This window comes from Oxyura jamaicensis, chromosome Z, assembly GCF_011077185.1.
Source record: "Oxyura jamaicensis isolate SHBP4307 breed ruddy duck chromosome Z, BPBGC_Ojam_1.0, whole genome shotgun sequence".
Lineage (NCBI taxonomy): Eukaryota > Metazoa > Chordata > Aves > Anseriformes > Anatidae > Oxyura > Oxyura jamaicensis.
In genome coordinates, this window is record NC_048926.1 from 43,687,009 (window position 1) to 43,706,464 (window position 19,456).

The 19,456-nt window shown below is 34.9% G+C and overlaps 1 protein-coding gene across 5 annotated transcripts in view; it reads right to left on the reverse strand.

Annotated features, from left to right (window-relative positions):
• The window catches only part of AGTPBP1 (ATP/GTP binding protein 1), a 70,324-nt gene that overhangs the window by 21,612 nt on the left and 29,256 nt on the right, over positions 1-19,456 (reverse strand). For all 5 annotated transcript variants that reach the window (XM_035309335.1, XM_035309332.1, XM_035309336.1 and 2 more), the window contains 13 exons: positions 18,934-19,031; positions 17,788-17,904; positions 16,630-17,336; positions 12,791-12,874; positions 12,413-12,499; positions 12,176-12,324; positions 10,805-10,892; positions 9,983-10,127; positions 8,149-8,302; positions 7,188-7,368; positions 5,538-5,667; positions 5,057-5,188; positions 2,660-2,836 (listed from right to left, as the gene is read on the reverse strand). In XM_035309335.1, the coding sequence (XP_035165226.1) occupies positions 2,660-2,836; positions 5,057-5,188; positions 5,538-5,667; positions 7,188-7,368; positions 8,149-8,302; positions 9,983-10,127; positions 10,805-10,892; positions 12,176-12,324; positions 12,413-12,499; positions 12,791-12,874; positions 16,630-17,336; positions 17,788-17,904; positions 18,934-19,031 (2,249 nt within the window). The remainder of the gene's footprint in view (positions 1-2,659; positions 2,837-5,056; positions 5,189-5,537; positions 5,668-7,187; positions 7,369-8,148; positions 8,303-9,982; positions 10,128-10,804; positions 10,893-12,175; positions 12,325-12,412; positions 12,500-12,790; positions 12,875-16,629; positions 17,337-17,787; positions 17,905-18,933; positions 19,032-19,456) is intronic.

The following is a 19,456-nucleotide window of genomic DNA, read 5'->3' on the forward strand; positions in this document are numbered from 1 at the left end:
TATATTTTACACAATCATCATCCTAGACTGTAGGCAGTAATATTTTATACAGCTGACTGGCGTCTTCCTTACTAAGCATGGCATGTCAATGGCTTTGTATTTCCTCTCAGCAATGGACTCTCCTACATGAAAACAAAGATGCATGACTGAAAGTGCAACAGGCTGCCACCTTAAGTTGAGATGAATCTTCCTGTAATATGTATTTAGATAGAAAAGTTGTACTAAGATTTGGAGAAATCATTTGGACAGTAAATCATCTTTTCCTATTCAATAGGGGTTACAAACATGTGATCATTTTTGTGAATTTGAAGTGTAGAGATGGAATGATCATGGTAACTCAGTTTGTGTGTTGACCAAATCCTTGTTTTAGACTCTTAAAGTCGTCTTTTCTGTGCATCATAAAATTTCCAAGCGATAAAGCCTTCTCAGTTAACTTAAAAATTAAGTCATCCTACCAAACTTATTAATCTCCAAGCAGGAAAGGAACAGATTTCCTAGTTAAATTATTGTTCAACGTTTAGGTTTAGTAACAAAATTTTCCTTTTATCTGGTATCTTAATTATCCTTCATAGATTACTGAGCAACTTTTCACCTCATCTTTTTGGTCTTTGTATCTTGAATCACAGATGACTAAACAATGTTTGCAGCACTAATTCTCAATGTGTTACAAAAACAACACACAAGCAGTGCAAGTGAGTTTGCTTCCAGAGATAACTGTCTAGCATCACCACTGTCTGAGTAAAATTAAAAATAAGAGTCAAAAGTGCCGTCCAACTTTGGCAGAGACTCATCATTTCTTTCACAAAAAAACAAAATCTTTTAGTAATCTTCTTTGTACTTTGACAAAATTCAGTGATGACAGTAAGCCAGGAGAGCAGAAAAGTGCTTACACAGCGCACAGCCCCTCAGATCAGAACTGTCATGTCTTTTGGGGTGGCAAGCAGGAGAGGAGAGAACTTCTACAGCTTAACTCTGTTTTGTGTTTTGAAATAACATATGAAATATGAAAACAAATTTATATCACAAGTCCATTCACAGAGTTGCTGGCTTCTCTTTCTCCATAGAAAAAAAGGCCCAGTCTCTTCTCACTTTGACAGTCTCTTTGGAGAAACGTTGCTCGTTCCTTGTTCTGTCTAGTAACTTTGGCCTTTCAGACAAATTTCCTTAAATTAACCTGAGCATTATCATAGTGAAGAAAAAATGAAGGTTCTTTATGTATGTTACAAAGAATGACCAAGACCTCATGAACTGTTTCACTCCAAACAAAATAAGTGACAGAACAACAATTCAATCTCATCAACTTGTTTATAGCATGTAGGAGAATGCTCTTCCCTTTAGAGTAACTGATTTTTTTCACAGAATTCAGCCATTTCTTCCTCCCTTACTGAAGAAGGGCTTTGCAGCTTAAGTATCTTAAAAGTTTGTCCACAAAGCATCTCTATTCGCCTTTCAGTAAGAACTTTCTGTAGCAGCACTGTGAAGGCCATGAATGTTGATGTTTGTAAGAATATTCTGGAAGTTTCAAACTAGCTGGACAGGTTATTTTTTAAAAAACTCCATAATGTCATCATCTGAGGAACAATGAAAATTGTAATGGCATATTCTGACAATAACAGGAATGCTTCTGTTGTTAATTGTCAAAAATTAATACATTTGTTCAGTAGTTACAGACCTAACTAAAATTCCTGCCAAAATATCTTTCTGCTGTTTGAAAAGATAAGAATGGGTAAATATACCTCATTACACCCCTTTTTTTCTCCTCCTCCTTTGTCCCAGCCTTCTGGTTCTCATTTTGTCGTGCACCTTATCTGAGGCTTCTGGTCACTTTTTCTTGATTAGAAAAGAGTTTAGACTTCTAAACTGTTTTGAAGCAGAGGAAGGTGTGACTTCTCTGAATGTTCACTTTACAAACTTACTTCAGTTTGTAGCTACATTTAATCCAATGACGGAAGCTGAAGATCTGATGTTAGGATTTTTACTTCTCTTTTTTTTTCCCTACAAAGGGTTTCCCTATGAAGTTTTCTACTAGTGAGGAGGGTCACTTTTGGTTTTAAAATATCCATCCCTATTAATGGTTTGAAGGACACAACTTGAAAAAAGGTTCTAAGTCTAGAAGTGAAACAGCTACAATGAGTTTACCTAAAGATACACACTTAATAGTGTTGGTAAGACAATATGAAAATGTTTCACTTCCTAAGTTTGTTTCTCAAGCTACAAAAAATCTGTACTAAATGCTTTCTGAAGAACCAAGAACTGTCACGGTGAAGTCTAAAACTGTCACATGTGAAGGATTTTTTTTTATTCTAGTATTGGCATTTATCACCACCCAATCTGAATAATCTGCCAGAAAGAACAGTTTTCTGAGTTTTTTAATTACATGCATTCATTTGTGCTATAAGCAATAATTAACAGCAAGCTTGTTAAAACAGCCCATAAGCATAGCATACTATGATGTGTTTTAAGTGACAGACAAAGACTGTAATGCAACTTGTAATATTGCAAATAATGTCATTTCACCAACTTCAGAGTACACGGAGATCTTAGAGGAGTTTTAGAAGTCTAAGGTAAGCAAGCAAGCAAGCGGGGTTATAGAATAGGATACCAATGCAAACGGTAGAAATTATAAAGCAAGAGCAGTTTAACTGATACACTTTCTTACCTTATATTTGCCCTGGTCACATCCACATAATGTGCTTTCCATTGTGTAGCTCCTCTGTACTCCAATCTCTCTCCACACAACAACTCGTGCTGTTGACTCCTTGGACTTTTCCACTACAAAGCTGCAACTGCCCATACAGAATGCTGGTGCAGTTTGACTCAGGATCTTGGGGAGTGCCTGCAAGACAATAATTCAACAGGGACAGTGATTCTTTATTCTACTTATGAAAGGAAGGCAAGGGAAAACATTAAATGAGAAATTGTCCTCAGAAAATCCATCTGCAGCTTAAATTAGTACAAGAGTAATAAAAACACTTTGCCAGCTGGACATTTTTAAGCCCAGGAGGCTCAAATGACAACAGGTTTGTAAATTCTACTTGTTTAAATCCTATTTTTCAGATGCAGTTCCTAAAATGAAGTATTAGTCATGTGTATAGGAATCAGGAATTCAGGTGTTCACCGTCTCCTTCTAATTCACCCAGATAACTTTGCTTAAAATAAGTGTTCTACATAACCCATATAGTTAAGAAAGCATAATTCAGATACTGAACTGTTTCAACAATCCAACCTGCAGAGCCAACAGGCACCATTTTATTCATACATAAAACCCATCCATATTCAGCAAAGCACGAAGCACACACTTAACCTCAAGAATATGAATCCAAGTTCAAGCTGTTCACATTACAGCTATGGAAAATCATAAAATCATCTAGGGTGGAAAAGACCTTCAAGATGGCCAAGTCCAATCATCAGCCTGACCTACCAGGTCCCATCACTGACCCACGTCTTTTGTTGCCACATCCACATGCCTCTTAAATGCTCCAGGGATGGTGGACTCTACCACTTCCATGGACAACCCATTCCAATGTTTGACTACACTCTCTGCAAACAAATTCTTCACAATCTGTAATCTAAACGTCCCCTGGAGCAACCTGAGACCATTTCCTTGATAGGATTATCATTTGTCACCTGAGAAAAGAACTGACACCCTCCTTGTTACAACCTTTCACTACCTTTCAGGTAGCTGTAGAGAGAGCTGAGGTCTCTCCTCAGCCTTCTTTTCTCCAAATTGAAGAACTCATGTCCTCTCAGTCATTCCTCATATGTCTTGTTTTCCAGATCCTTCACCGGCTTTGTTGTTCTATTCCATATACAGTCCAGCAACACAACATCTTTTGTATAGTAAGGGGCCCAAAACTGCCCTTCTCGTAGATTAGTCACATTTGCTAATTTCCAGTCAACTGCATCCATCCTGGTTAACCAAGACTGCTGGTAAATTACTGAAATCTCCATCCAATAAAGGATGGAGATTCTCCTAGTCCTCCTTTTGCTGTTCATGTATTTATAAAAGCACTTTTTATTGTCTTTTACTGCACTATACAAATTGAGTTCAGTTGGACTTTGGCCCTTCCAATTTTCTCCCCGAACAAGTAGAGAACAAGCTCTATAGTCCTAATGAGCCGTCCACTCCTTCCAGAGTTCTTTTTCTTGCTGAGTTCCCGAAGAAGCCAGGCTGGTCTTTATTCAAGAAAAATGTCAGGCCTTCCTGGATTCCTTTGCCTTTCAGAACCACTCCCAAAACATGTTTCTAAATAGATCAAACCCTGCTTTCTGGAAATCCAAAGCAGCAGTTCTGCTAGATACTTTCCTTACTTTACCAAAGATCAAAAACCCTATCATTTCATAACTGTGCTCAAGACAGCTTCCAATCATCACATCACCCACAAGTCCTTCCCAGTTTGCATCTCCTTAGAAAACACAAGCTGTTTGGACATTTTCGGTTGCACATATTTCCAATTGCCACCTGGTGGCAGTGGAGCTACACAGAAAAATTATTATAATGACATAATTCTTTGAATCTTATTTTAGGAATTTTTAAAAGGCTATATAATACAGTGGATGTTGCTTGTGTAAATTAATTGTGTATTAGGGGTACATGCCTCGTAACTACATGTTTTTAAAAACAGGAGTTTTGCTTCTTTCCATTTATATGAGTATTTTGCAGGGTAATTTTGTTATTTTTGCTTATTTTCTGGATGCTATTCTATTATTTGCCATATTCAAATGATTTTTTTTTTTTCCATTGACTAATTATAAATGCACAGAAGCATATTTTCTGTATATTTTCTACATGGTATTGAACAGAAAAAGCACACAATGCTAATTGAAAAACATTAAGCAGTCTGCTAACAGTAAATTCTTAAGCTGTATTAGCATACAAATGATGTTAAAAGCTATCAAAATATTTTGGCGTACACAGATGAACTAAAAGCAATCATTCCAAATAAGTTTGGCTATGCTATAAAGTCACTGTGTGCAGAGAATAAGACTAGGAAGTTATTTGAAAGACATATTCCAAATTCATGACAAGTGAAAAAGGTATGAATGCCAAACTTACCCTGTAACCAGGGTCTTCCACTAGGTCACAAGAGGAAGCATTAACATTTGTGTGCCACATTGTCTCTTTGATGCTGCAGCCATACATAAATACATTCTTTTTACGTGAGTGGCCATGATAATCGCAGTAAACCTACAATTAACGATATACCAAAATAAAGCCAAGGCACAGACATTTTAAAAATCTTCATTTATCCTTCTATTGCATTTATATTTTCACTGTTGAAAGTTCTAAAAAATTAGCAAACAGAACTCTTTATATGATAAGCTTTTGCATTATGAAGAAAAGGTAGGATTCTTCTATGGAAGATTTAACCCTCTACCCTAACAATAAAAACAGATTCAGACTTAGAAATCTGTAAAAGCTCACTTCACCAAGTCAAATTTTTAAGTGTAATACATGGGAAGACCTTATGAAAATGTTTGTTTTATATAACAGCTAAGTTTAAAAGCTTCAGAATTGTTTATACAGACATACTCACCAGCGGTAAACGTTTAATAGCAGCCAGATATTGCAGTAAGCCTTTAGCATGGTAAATGGTGGGATGCAGATCTGGATTTGGATTTTGCCACTGTCTGTTTAAGTCTTCTCCACTTAAAGAGCAACGGTGGCTATTGCAGGGGAAGAAGGAAAAACACATGATAATATGTATTATCAGAATACTTTTAAATAAGCTTCCCCCCCAACCTCAAGTTTTAGTTGTTACCACGGCTTCTTTGGAACAGCCTGGTAAGAAAAAAACTTCAGTTTTCTAACACTGTGATTAATAGAAATGTATTGAAATATTTGAGTTTTTATTTTTTAAGCCATGTTACAGAAAACAAAAATAAATCAGAAGTGACTTCTCATAGGAATTTAATTGTTATCTTGCCTATGTGCTGTTGAAACTGAAAACTTGTGATTTTGTTTAAATGCTAGTTCAAAATCAGTAACTTCAAACATACGGTATCTTTATAGTTTTGGTGTGTTGACTTCTGTAACAAATACTAATGTCAACCTGAATTCTAAGGTTTCAACGTGAAGTCATCAGGAGACAGCCAGCTATTAGGAAAATAAGGAAACAAAACCAAAATACAATGAACAAAGAAAGATCATCTCTGTATTCAGCAAACTTTCAGCAAGAACAGTTTAGGTTGCAGAAATTTACGTTTGTACAGTCATTTTCAGTACATTTGTCTTTTGGTTGTGTCTGATTGGACAGATTTGTTAATTGTCCCTGTATTAAACTTTCACTTACAGTCTGAATGATTTAATTCCAGGTTTTCAGCTACATACATATTTTTACATATATAAAGAGAAGGTTCTACTCAAATCTATCATTGGTTTGAATGCATTTGTTTTGTCATTGTTTTTTAGGAAGAATTTCTGAAATACTTCTCATAACTAGGTTAGAAAGAAGTGCAGATTCACCATACTGGAATTTCCATTTTATGAGAATTCCCTGTAATCAACATAGACTGCTGAATACTTACTGATTACAGTATCAAAGCATTCTGAAATACTCCTTGGATTTAGTAAGAAAAGTAGTAGCAAATGAAGGTATTGCCATTAGGCTATCATAAATTCAGGATACTGTCTTACTGACCTAACACAGTTGTCCCCTTTAATAACACCTGATAACACAGCCACTTCCATAACATCTTTCTAAAAACTACAGGAAAAAAAAATAAAAAAGGAAAACTACATAAAAAGCTGTATCAGATACAATAATTTACTTTTCATTATAAATATGAATTTGTCATACTTTTTCTAGAAGCAGCTGTGCTGTAATACTCTAGACTCCACACTCCACACACACCAAGACTGTAGACAGTAGTATTTTCTAGTAGTTCAGAGAGACAATTAAAATGACATCAAATCACCCATTAAAAAATGAATATATATTCATGAAAAATGAATTCATGAAAAAACTGCACCTACCTTGGAAAGCCAAAGAATTTAAAACTAAGGTCTAGTAATTTCCTAAGTAATTTTCTTCATATTAAATACTTCTTTTGCTAAATATGTTTATGTTCTAGGATTAGTTTAAATTTATTATTTTTTTTAATAACAGATTCAAAGACTTTGTATTACAGGTCTGTAAGTAAATATCTGTAAGTAAATAAATATCTGTAAGTAAACTTATGCTTACTTTCCATTGATGACACCATCTGGATTGAGCATGGGAATAATTTTGAAAATATAAGATTCTCGTAAACTTTGGGCATTTGGGTTATTGCTCATAAGATATTCCAGTGTTCCTTTCATAACCCAGCTTGCATTAGTCTCTCCAGGATGTACACGAGCAGATAGGAAAATATAAGGACGATTCCCTAAAAAGAAGCATTCACAAAAGTTCCAAAATAAGACTCAAGCTAATTAAGCAGTCTGTTAATTGAAGAGAGGAAAAGACACCCTCATTTATTACAAACCACAATAGATTATTTGGGAGTTATTTTTCAGTATATTCTGAAATGGGGAATTCTTGATACAGCTTGCCAGAATATTGTTATAAGGACTGCTAATCACAGAATTCTCACAATTGAGCTTTAAATTCAATCCAAGACACATGAGCATAACCAGCTTGATCTGGTGATTATGATATGACGAGTTTGATGCCTTATTTTTTTATTATTATTTTTTTTTACCAACAGACAAAAAAAATCTGGTGGCGGGGGGAATAAAACAGAATGCTGTTCTGACCAAAGTGCAGTTCAAATCACAGTAGCTTAGACATGACTCTAGCTTTAGCTCTAGGAAAGATTTTTTTGACAAGCAAATATGCTGAAGTCTTGGAGACAAAAAAGGAACTCAGAACTCAGGTACCCCTTTCTAAGGTGTGTTGTCTGCAAAATGCTACATGCAAAACTATCTAGCAACTTATTTAATACTTGAAAGAAAGAAGTCACTTATAAATATCCTTGACTACCACAAGCATTTATAAATACAGAACAAATCCTGAATATGAACACCCTTCTAATCTAATGAGATTCATTAATCTTACTTTATTTACATTGCTACTTTTACAACGCAAAAGGGTTAATACTATTTTTTTGCATAAATAGATATTTTTCCATTCTTTTCAGTTGATGAGAAAGAAAAATCATACTTACTAAACTGACAGATATGTTCATAGTAATTTGACTCTGGCATGGCTGTAATAGTGACTAAGGGACAACTGTTGCCAGCCAGGGTCTCACAGAGAACATCTTGTCGAAAATATATCTGTTGAGGGTTGTGCATAGATTCCAACTTCTGAAGATGCATCTTCATCCCCAAAATAATGAAAAAAATATAGATCAAATGTTTTGCAATCATTTATGACAGCTTATTCCATATGTCCTGTTTAATCCTTCTTTCTTTTTGTCATTCTAAACAGTGTTAAAGCTTCTAAATTAAATTTCAACCATTAAATACCATTCTCTGTATCTCTGACAAATTGAAAGCTTTTCTTTATACAGCCTGTTGTTACAACTGCTTTGAGGCAGATGGAGGCACAGAGATTAGATTTCTTTGTTTTCTACCAAATGAAACTGTAAGGGTACGTGGAAGGTGAGTGCCTGTGATTCATTAAGGTTACCCGATCAGGGATCTTTTCAGTGTAGAAGGTAACAAGTAAAGAGGGAAGTAATAAACATGAACGAGGGACAGACAAACCTGGTAAACAAGATATAGTAGAAACAATGGCCAAGATCAAATGTCTCCAGGCATTAAACTGATAGGCCTGGAAAACTATGGGCAAAGATTTGGAGAAAGATAGTTGGACTAGCCAGTGAGTTTGAGGACCCAGGTCCAGGCAGGGTTACCAAGCAAGCAGAATCATGCTGGTATTTCGGAGGGACCATGGGGCAGAGTGCCTGCCAGACGAGTGTGTGTAAGTAAGCATCCATCTGGACTAGCCAGCAAGCAGAAGGCCTGTACAGCAGGTAAGAGGGGTGAGGATCAGGCAGGGGAATGCATGGACAGACGGGCCATAGCAGCACCCCACACTGTGTGTATGCTTGTGAATCTAGGGGAGGGGGATGCTTTCACTAGCAACAGCAATCTTTACCAGCTGTAGAGAAGGAAAAAGACTTGAAACTAAGTTTAATGTAAGTCTTGGAAATGGTAAATGAGTGCTGTTGAAGCCTTGTCTGTGCCAGTCTGTGTAGCTGTGACACTGGGGGGTGGGTGGGTGGGTGTCAGTCTGTTTTTATCTAGGTTACTGCTACTACCGACTGAACCTGCAAACAGGGAAGCCACATTAATCAGCCTGGGACAGACCCCCCTGGGTCCCTCAGCTGGGTGCCAGCAGCTGGTTAGGCCGAAACCACAGGCCTCAAAGCTGTTGGAGGCAGCAGCTGCTTACATACTGCCATTAGGGGTGCTTCTTCAGGGAGAAAACACTCCTTTGTAAAAAACTTTGCTCAACACACTTTCATACTAGCCACTGAATCCCCAAGCATATTTTTAATACTGTGACAAAAACAACCACCTGAAATTCCAACCAAGTTTTGCTTGGTACTAAAAGCTTTACAATACCCCTTTTCAGGCAATTCATTATCCTGAAAATGTCCCTAATTATCTTAAATAATTGTAATTTGGATAGATCTGTTATGAAAAGGTATACATACAACAGAAAGGTATACATACAACAGCAGGATATGAGTCATTTGACTCAAATAAATAAATAAATAAAATTCAATTAGTAGTTTTCCAGACAATTATGAATTGTGATTCTCAGAAAAACCTTTTAGCCTGAAAGGAAGCATTTGTTTTTCCAGTTGCTGTTTTTTATAACAACCTACACATCACCATTCTAAGTACTAATATTTTATAATCCTCAATTTCAAGCAGCATTTTGAACTCCATAGAAAGAAGTAAAAGGAAATCAATCATGGATGCTTATGTACAATGTTCTCTAAATGTGTAAATATTTATCTTCGTAATGGATCGTAATCTTCTCACCTTTAAAGTTGAGTATGTATATGGATAATGGTAAGCAAAGTAGCAGACATCATCTTTATGTTGAAAAGTCACTGTGAACGTAATCGTGTAATAAGATTTTCCTTTCTGACCCCCAGCAGCAATTGAACTTCTTGAAAAATGATTCCTAAGAGTAAAGTGAAGTTAATAGACACATTAGAATACTTTTCATTATCGTTGATTATTTCTGAACCACACTGTAAGAGCAAGAAAATTTTTAGGGATTGTATTTCTCTTCCCTGTTTATCCAAGTTAAATCCATTCTTTCCCACAAATCTGTAAGATACTTTATCATAGTAGGGATTTACATGCATGCACATCAGGAAGATGTGAGTACACAAACAAACAAAAAAGGAAGTAAACAACTGTTGACCAAAAAGGGTAACACAGGGATACGCTGTTACCTTCTCATCCTGTGTTCTAGGATTGCTCTACAATGATTGCATGATTAAATAGAAAACGAAAGACTAAACAGGAACACCACTTCATGAATATTACTGGAAATTACCATTAGCATTTCAGTAAACAGGTATATGCATATTCCATAAAAAAGTTCTCTAGAATAGTATGCAATATATGATGAAAGTTGAACTACTTAAACATTAGCTGTGTGCTTAAAAAAAAAAAAGCACCTATATGTTTGTCACTTGTGTTATTCTCTATAGCTGAGGAAGAAAACTGTGTTCAAAACCAAACTACTAAAATGTAATTATTAAAAGTCAGAACCAAACATTTTTCCTCAAAAATTCTACTTTCACTGATCTTTAGTAAAAGCTTTGGTGTATGTTTGATGGGTGTACTTACTTATAGTAACAAATATCTGTCCCAACACGAGTCCAAGATGGTCGAGAATTTAATGCTTCCTGAACAGAATACATAAGGGGCTGCATGCCTTAAAGGAAAAATGCATCTCATTTTAATGCTTACCCTTAAACATCAAGATCTTATAAGTAATGGACCACAACAACATTTTTGTGTGTCTCCAAACTAGCTATGCTCCTTTATTATCAAAGAGTACACTTTTATGAATACCTGAATATTATACATTCTTTCAATCAGGTCACAAAAGACTGTCCTTCCTCCTAGTTTTCAGAAAACAGCCAATTAAAAAAATCAGATCTACATAAGGTGAAAACAAAACATGTAAGCAAAAGCTGTGGTTAGCACAAATAATAATCCACGAAAATCTAGGGTTCTACTCTACCCAACTCACCTATAGAAAAAGGCTGAAAAAAAGGAGTTCAAAAAAAAAAAAGACTCATCCATTCACATGGATAGTTGTAAAAGTAACATGTTTCAGAAAGACAATACTTTTTTTTTACAGTAACAGTTTATATTTTTGGAAGAATATAGTTAAGTTGAATACTTCATATCAAGTTGGAATAGAAAATTATATATCTTAATTGAACAGTATTTGCTACTTAGGTAATTAATTAAATATTTTGACTGAATCAGTCAATATACTTAAAAACAAAAGTAAATATTAAGTGTTTGAAACATATGAATGAAGATCTAAGGTAACTGGTGAATATAGAATTTAAAAACATTTTACTACTGGTCAAACTACTTGGGTATTCCTGGATTCTACCAATGTGAATTATAATTTATGACAAAGACTAATACGATGTTACTCCGTCCCAAGTGTTTGAGGATGAGTGGGAGCAGGGATTTTCTCTTTCTCCTCCTCAAATGACCAGTAGAATTCTAGAATATCTATCAGGAAAAAAAATAATAATAATAATAAAAAAATGTTTACACTGAATGTCTGAATTCCAGACAAATAGAATAAAGGCGTATCAGGTAAGCCAATATTTTTGGAAACAATAATAGCTAGAGACTACAGGGGTCATTTACAAAGCACGGCACAAGAGTCTTAACACAAATTTTAGCTGCAGCCACCAGTAACATTCTTCAACCAGAAACGTGGTTTCACTCAACAACACAAAATTTTAAAAACTGACAGCCAGTGTTTTAAGATGTTTTTTTTTTTCTTTTTACTGAAGCTTGTCAAAACATTCTCTAATAATGCTACTTAAAAAAATCTGATCTCTACGAAAACACAATTGTACCAGTCCCCAGGAGGCGTAAGGGGGGAGGGGAAAGGAAGCAGCTTAGCTATCTAGTACAGAGCTTTCTCTACATATTTCTTCTCAAAGTATGGGAAATATATCTTACCGTAGTTAAACTGACTGTTTGACTTTTCACAGTTGATGATGTTAAACCGGTAACCAATGCCTGTTTTCATTCCACTGACTTCAAAGTAAAACCATTGATGATAATGATTGCTATTTATATCTGAGTTCAGAATTAGATCATACTCGTTTCTAAAGATTAACAAAAACAAATTAATCTTTTTAAAAAAATCAGAAATGAAAAGCCTTGCATGTAAAAAGAAAAGCTGAAATATCTTACTTTCTGATTTGAATAACTTTGCGCAGGTTTCCAGATTCGAACTTGGAATTAAACTTCAAAACATCTGCTTCCTCTGGCACTGACCAACTAACGATACAAAAGAAAAAAAAAAAAAAAGGACCAAAATAAGTAAAGCAGATTTGACTAAAACAAACTCATTACGTTAATTTTAGTCCATGCTTGGTAATTCAGAAATTATTTTGAATGTTTCCACAAATATATTTTGAATAGCAGAAACAACATTACATTAAAATAAGCTTTTAGTGAAGTCTATCACAATGCTGCTGCTTTTAAAATTCCAAATCATATCATGGAGAAAGAGAATAGGCTTAGATTATTATTATTTGAGTATTGTATTCAGTGGGGTAAAAAACTTACCTGGAATTATCAAGGTCATATACAACTCTGTCTATAATGTCATTTTGATGTATCAGTCTTTCAATATCTTGTGAGATTTTTGTCCTAAAATAAAAGAAGAATGACTATTTAAATTGTTGCATACTGGTTCCAATTACAAAAGAGAAATTACCTCATACAACACAGAAAACTAACAGTAACGTGAAGACCGTGGGACAGATTTTCAAAGAGACCTCAGCCTCATCCCCACTTATGTGCACGAATTATAGGTGTACTTCAGTTTAAACACCTGCTTTCACAGCTGACTGATTTCAATATCTGTATGTGAGGGAACTGAGTTTTCATGCACACAAACCACTGGGTTTTATCTTATGAAAAAAAAAAAAAAAAAAAGTACCATTTCATAATGTATAGTAGAATCAGGAATTATTCAAACATTACTTAAGTTAATGCTTTAATCTAGGATAGCACTTCATAGTATTAGTAACTCACTTGAGTCCTACCATAACTAAAATTAGAGTTTTAGGGAGTAGTCGTGCAGTGAGTGTGTTAGTGCACTAGCTTTTCACCTCTGGAGATCTACGTTCATTTATCGACTAGGTAACAAATAAGAATGAATTTGGTGATGTCAGCCAAATGTCAGGTGTATGTTTATCCAGATCATAAAACCATTGCACAACTGGCAGTATCTAGGTCCTGGTTTGGAAAAGTAAGTATGTTTTGCAGTTCAAGAATGAAATATAGTGGCAGAGCTGTGTGGAAAAGCTTGCACAGCACCTGCAATAAGAAGAAAAGGAGGCAGATTAACAACGAAGAATGCAGGAACAGAGTTGTAAAGAACTTTCAGGCTGGAAACTGTCCATTTAATTAAGATAAATATTGTTAACAAATGAGAAAAAGAAGGTAAGCACAAAACTCTAGGACCTCATTAAGAGTAACTGAAAAGTAAGCAAGTCACAAGTCCACCATACTGACAGAACTATAAAAATGCTGACTCACCACCACCTATTTCATCAAGTTCAGTTCAGGGCAGAACTACAGATTTCTGATCTTACACAAATCATTAGCTCTCAGCATGCTTCAGTTTCAAATGGTCATAATACTTTCTACTATCACAGGAGTTGTGTCAGAATAAAATCCATTACTGAATAGCAGACATTTAAAACACCAAAAAGAACAAACAAATGGTATTCAAGATGCGTATTAAAAGGCAAAGTTGTAGTGGATATTTTCATGTATCAAAAAAAAAAAAAAAAAAGATAGGAGAATCTATTGTAAGATAATAAAAGGAAAAAATACAAAAAACAATACTGTTGACACAGAGCTCTGTGTTGATAGGCCATTTTTTCATGGATCCTGATTTACCTAATGATCACTTCTAAGAGCCAGAGGATTAGAAAATATTAAAGTGTACAGAAACAAAAAAAAAGAAATGAGGGAATAGAAAAAAGTTGGTATTTAATCCCTAATTCACAAATAATGGAATTAAATAATATTTTTCTTTTCTGAATAGTAGAAAAATAAAAAGACTTCTGTTACTATCAGATGGCATTTTTCCAAACAACAATCCTTTGGTGAAAAATTTGGTGAGAAATGTAAATGAAAATCTAAAAGCACTCCAAAAGTACAAATCCAAAAATGTTGCATCTTCTAGCATATCACAAGAATGAAACATGACCCAAACCCTACATATGTCTAATGAAAAAAAGAACACCCATTATCTCCCCTTGTCAAACCCTTGTGATAAGTTCTTTAATTAAGAGGATGGATTAAGGCAACGCATTGTTTTCCAAAAAAGATGTCGCTGACAACATAAATCTCACTGAATGCCAAAAGAATTTGGACATTAATTTGCAAAAGACAAGCTTCTCCATGTCCTCTATCAAATTCATTGTCAACGCCTTTCTGCAAATTTAAAGTTCCTAAGAAGATTAAGCCTTCTTCAAACAGGTTCCTTTCTCAGAAATTTGTTACATTGCAATAACAAGACCAAGTCCTTTCCAGAAAACTGAATTCTTAGAACAGTGTACCTTAAAAAGATTACATGGGATTTTTGATTCAAGCTTAGCATTCTAAGATGAAATTTCATACTTGTTTCACAGATGAGCTAAAGTATATTTCCTATATAGATAGTATACCCCAACAAAAATAAAGCATTTTAAAGCTAAAACAAATATCATCTAGAATTACCCTCACAGTTTAGAGATCTGCTTTATGTACAACCTCACAAGTAGGTTTGTTTGTCAAAAGGCAGAGTTTAATACGGTGCTTTATTTCTAAGAAGAATGAGCAATGGAAGGACAAATTTTATTGGTTTTTAGAGACTTCACTCGATACAATGTTACTCAGGAAAATTCAGAATGATTAAGTACTGCAAAACCCTACATGAAGATTTGCAAGATTTTCTTAAAATGCAGTTCTTAGTCTTGCATCAGAAATCAACTCATCTGTAGATCAGCTGAATCTACCTTTAAAATAAGCATATGGGGAAGGTCTTTCTCTAACACTAGTTAGCTTTCTAGTAATAGTACATATATTATGCCATTAGTGTTTCAATATTTGTTCATTTCATTAGAAAGACCACCTTTTTATGACAGGTCTGAGAATCAGCTGAAATATTTCAATTCTACTGCCTAGTTTTAAAGACAGTTAATCTCTTTATCATTGTAATCGATAACTAAATGTAAATATGAAGAATCTCATGAAAGTGGTTAAATTTATGGGTATGATGCTGACAGCATTCAAAAAAATAATTAAGCAAATGACAAGATCTATTACCATTACTTCTTGCAAAAATGTTCTTACGTCTTTACAGTAACTTAATTTTACGCATGAGCCAGTTCTTCACACCATCTCTGCAAATTATTACCAGTGACATTCAATATTTTTTAATACTGAAAATCTCAGCAAACAAATAATTGGTTGTGTTGACATGCTTATTCTGTGTCATTTTGCAGATCTAACACAGACTACATCCTTAGCAGTTGTTCTGTTACATTGCAAACTTTAAAACCAAATACTTAAAAAGTATTATTTTAATTTTTTATCCCACTGCATTTTGCTGAAAGATAGCTTTGTTAGCACAGGAATGTGAAATAGTGAAGTACCTTTCAACTATCAACTATTAATATTTGATAAGACCTAAGGAGAACGTTCAGGTATCTTAACTGAAAAATACTAATGCTGAACACATGAGCAGTCTATCACATAGTCCCTCCAGTGCTTCTGCAGTTCCTCTGATACAATGAGAAGCAATTCCATTGATGTACATCAGAATTTGTACTTATTTGTACAAATTTGTACTTATTTACAGACAACACAGAGAAGCACCCAATAAAAAGAATCAAGAGGAAATACTGTTGATACACCTTTATGACTACAAGCTCTGAGTTCTTAGTTTTTTTGACTGATAAAATACACTGCAACTCATTGTTTAAGTAAGATATTCTGTAGTTAAACAGTTAAGTTAGAAAGCATCACATCTCTAACTTTTTTCTTCTGATTTAGAAAGTGTTAAAGCATTGGGAAGTTTTTTCCTTTATGTGTTGTTGGGTTTTGGTTTGTTTTTAAATAAAAACCAAAAGATATATATGGGGGGACGACAGGGACAGAAAGGAAGACTACAAAGTAAACTTAGTATGTAGAAATTGGAATTACTGAATGAGAATTTGCAAAGATTCTGATTCTCTTCTTATTTAGGGCTTTGCATTGATTAATGCCTACTCACTTACCTTCAAACTGTTTTTCAATTAAAGCAGTTTTAGATGCCAAAGTAAAAATTGTATGGGCTAAGATTAACAAGCACGTAAATATTATTTTTCAAGGGAAACAATAAGAACAAAAGGCATACAGTAACTCACCTCTGCACTCCATAAGGCCTTTCCAGAATAGGCTCTTTAAATGGGGGTGGAATATGGCCAAAATAATCTGGATAGGCCACTTCTGAATACTCAGGAATAGATTTTGTGTTTTTCACCATTTCAATATAGAGATCACAGTCATGAACTGGCGATACATCAGAAACTTCAAGCACCACTTGTTCCCCTGATGAACTAGATCTGGAATCCTCCTCCTCCGAATCCACTCCAGTGCAACAGAGTTTTCCCAGGTGGACAGACGATCCCTCAAAAAGACTACCTCCACAGGGTGAAACATGTTCACAAGTTTTACTACATGCAAGTGGGGTAAGGCTAGCTTTGTTTTCCTTCTTTTTTACACACCCTGCATAATACTGATCACTTTTTGTACTGTTCTGCAAACTGATTCTGTCCAAGCCTTTGACAATTTCTTGGCTTAGACACTGGCATGACGGAAGCAGCTTCCTTTGATCATTTTGCTGAAGTAAACTACTGTCTTTGATACTATCTTTCTTTGGTAGTTCCAGAAAGGCTGGCCTTCTATTGCATTCCTCTGTCAATAAAGGATTGCTCTCCTTCAGAGAAATTCCTTTTACTGAGAGGTTTGCTTCAGCAGAGACCTCCTCTCCTGCTGTAGGAACAACAATAGGTCCACCCAGATTTGCATCAGGTACAAAAGGCTTTGGTTCCTTGGAGACTAAGTCACATTCCTTAAAATATTAAAGAAAAAAAAGGCATAAAAACAATAAACAAGTAGTTTATCAACAAGAAATTATCAAGTCATACCATTCTACTCTCAATAGCTGCACTGTACTTAAGGACAGACATGTCATAATAAATGTTTGTCAGAATAATCTCATATCCTTTCTTACTATTATATTTTCTGCTGTGTGCAATCAGACACCAGAGAATAGATTTCCCTTTCATCTGCCCACAGTCCCTTTTCAGCCATACTAAAGCAACACATAATATTAAACTAAACAACCCACTAAACAGTAACCCTTTGTGTAGCTCTAGAATTGCAAACTGTGTCCGTCCGTCCCGTCCCCCCCCACTTTTTTTTTTTGCTGGAGTACCTATCCACTCAAAACAAAACCATGGAACTGTGCTTCAGAGTCAACTCCTCATGATGAGGACTGCACTGGAAATCATATACTTTACCTGAAAGTTTTCTGAAAGTTCTGGGAAAAATTTCTCATACATTTTCAATTCTTCTAAGGGTCGTCCCAGTTCCTGTCTAGGCTTCAGTTTGTTAATATCAGTCTCAATATCATCATTCTGAAACAACGCCAGAACAAATTAGTCTTCAATCCAGGATTAATGAACTTCTAAAATAATGATAATCAGCATTTATATCTGACGCAGACATGCTTTAAAATTCAAATATCACTATTTTAAAATGAGCTGAACCACACATTTCAGCATTATTAAAAGCAGTTTGATTTCATCAGTATCTCAAAACATCAATTTCAAAAGAAACATCACAAACATAAAACAATTTTCTTGCTTTCATCGAAACGTATTATGCACAGACATCAGACTACCCTTTACATAAGATCTATGCATTACCTAACCATCTCAACCTGACACGTAGAGATTTCATTTGACTGCAGTGACAAAGGAATAATTGCTTCTATGAAAGAAGATATTCCCTTCATCAGGTTCATGAGTGCCTTGAATAAGTTGTCATTACAGTCCATACACAGATGATTCAATCAACTCCTGAATATATGTAACATAAAAATACAGGATAAGGTTGTTCTGACTTAAGCTTCCTTTCACGTCCTGACTGGAAGACGGAGAGCAGAAGAAAACCTTCCATAAGCAATAAAACAACGTGAGATGCAATCTCTTCAATTGGCTGGACTTCAAGTTTACCTTGCTGAAAACACTGACCCAATCAATGCCGTTGCAGAACAAGGGAAAAACTTAGAACATCTCTTACAAATTGAGTAGTGTAGTAAATTGGGAAGAAAGAGCTAAGAGAGACACAAAGCAATAACAGAAAGCTGCAATGAGTTGTAGCGTTCTGCTCTACTGTACTCCAGCCATGTGAAGTGGGGCGGATATGTAGTTTTAAAAAAAATCTTGAGACAATCGGAACAACAAAGGCTGACATTTTAAATCAGTAGGCAACATCCTTAAGTTTCAGCAGGTATTTTGATCTTAGAATTTGTCCTGAAAGCCTTCTCAACACCCTTTTCATATTTAAACCCATGGCTGTATACACAATTCAAGCAATTTTAAAAAACTAAACAAATAATTGCTGTATCTGATTTTTGCCCCTTAGTTTTATCTCATACCAACCTTAAAATGTTGGTCCTTGTCATCCTCAATCTCAGCTTCAATTTCTGATTCTGTTTCAGCATCATCATTGTCATCACTTTCATCTACAACATCATCCACTATGGTATAAAAAGTTTTGTAAGGCAGGTCACTCGCTTACGGTAAAATATATGCTCAAAAAAGGATATGTACTGGGTTTATTTTCTTTCTACTTAACACTTGAAAAAAATGTAGAAACCAACTTGTTGTAAGTCCTGTTAAACCCCATTTTTTTTTATTTTTATTTTTTAAATCTCGTAGTAATTAAAAGTTTGTTTCACAATACCGCAGAATCAATTTATTATATTTCTATCCAGTTTAAGACAGAACAAAGATCTCTGGCTGAAACAAAGCAAAATAAAAAAAAAAAAAAAGCACCTCCAAAAAAAAAAAAAATATGCAGAACGGCCTTTAGAAATACTTTACAGTATAGAGGTGCCAAGAACATCTCAGCATAACAAGCTCAGCACAAAACCAGAGCTCTGCACAAAACCCTGCAGGAAAT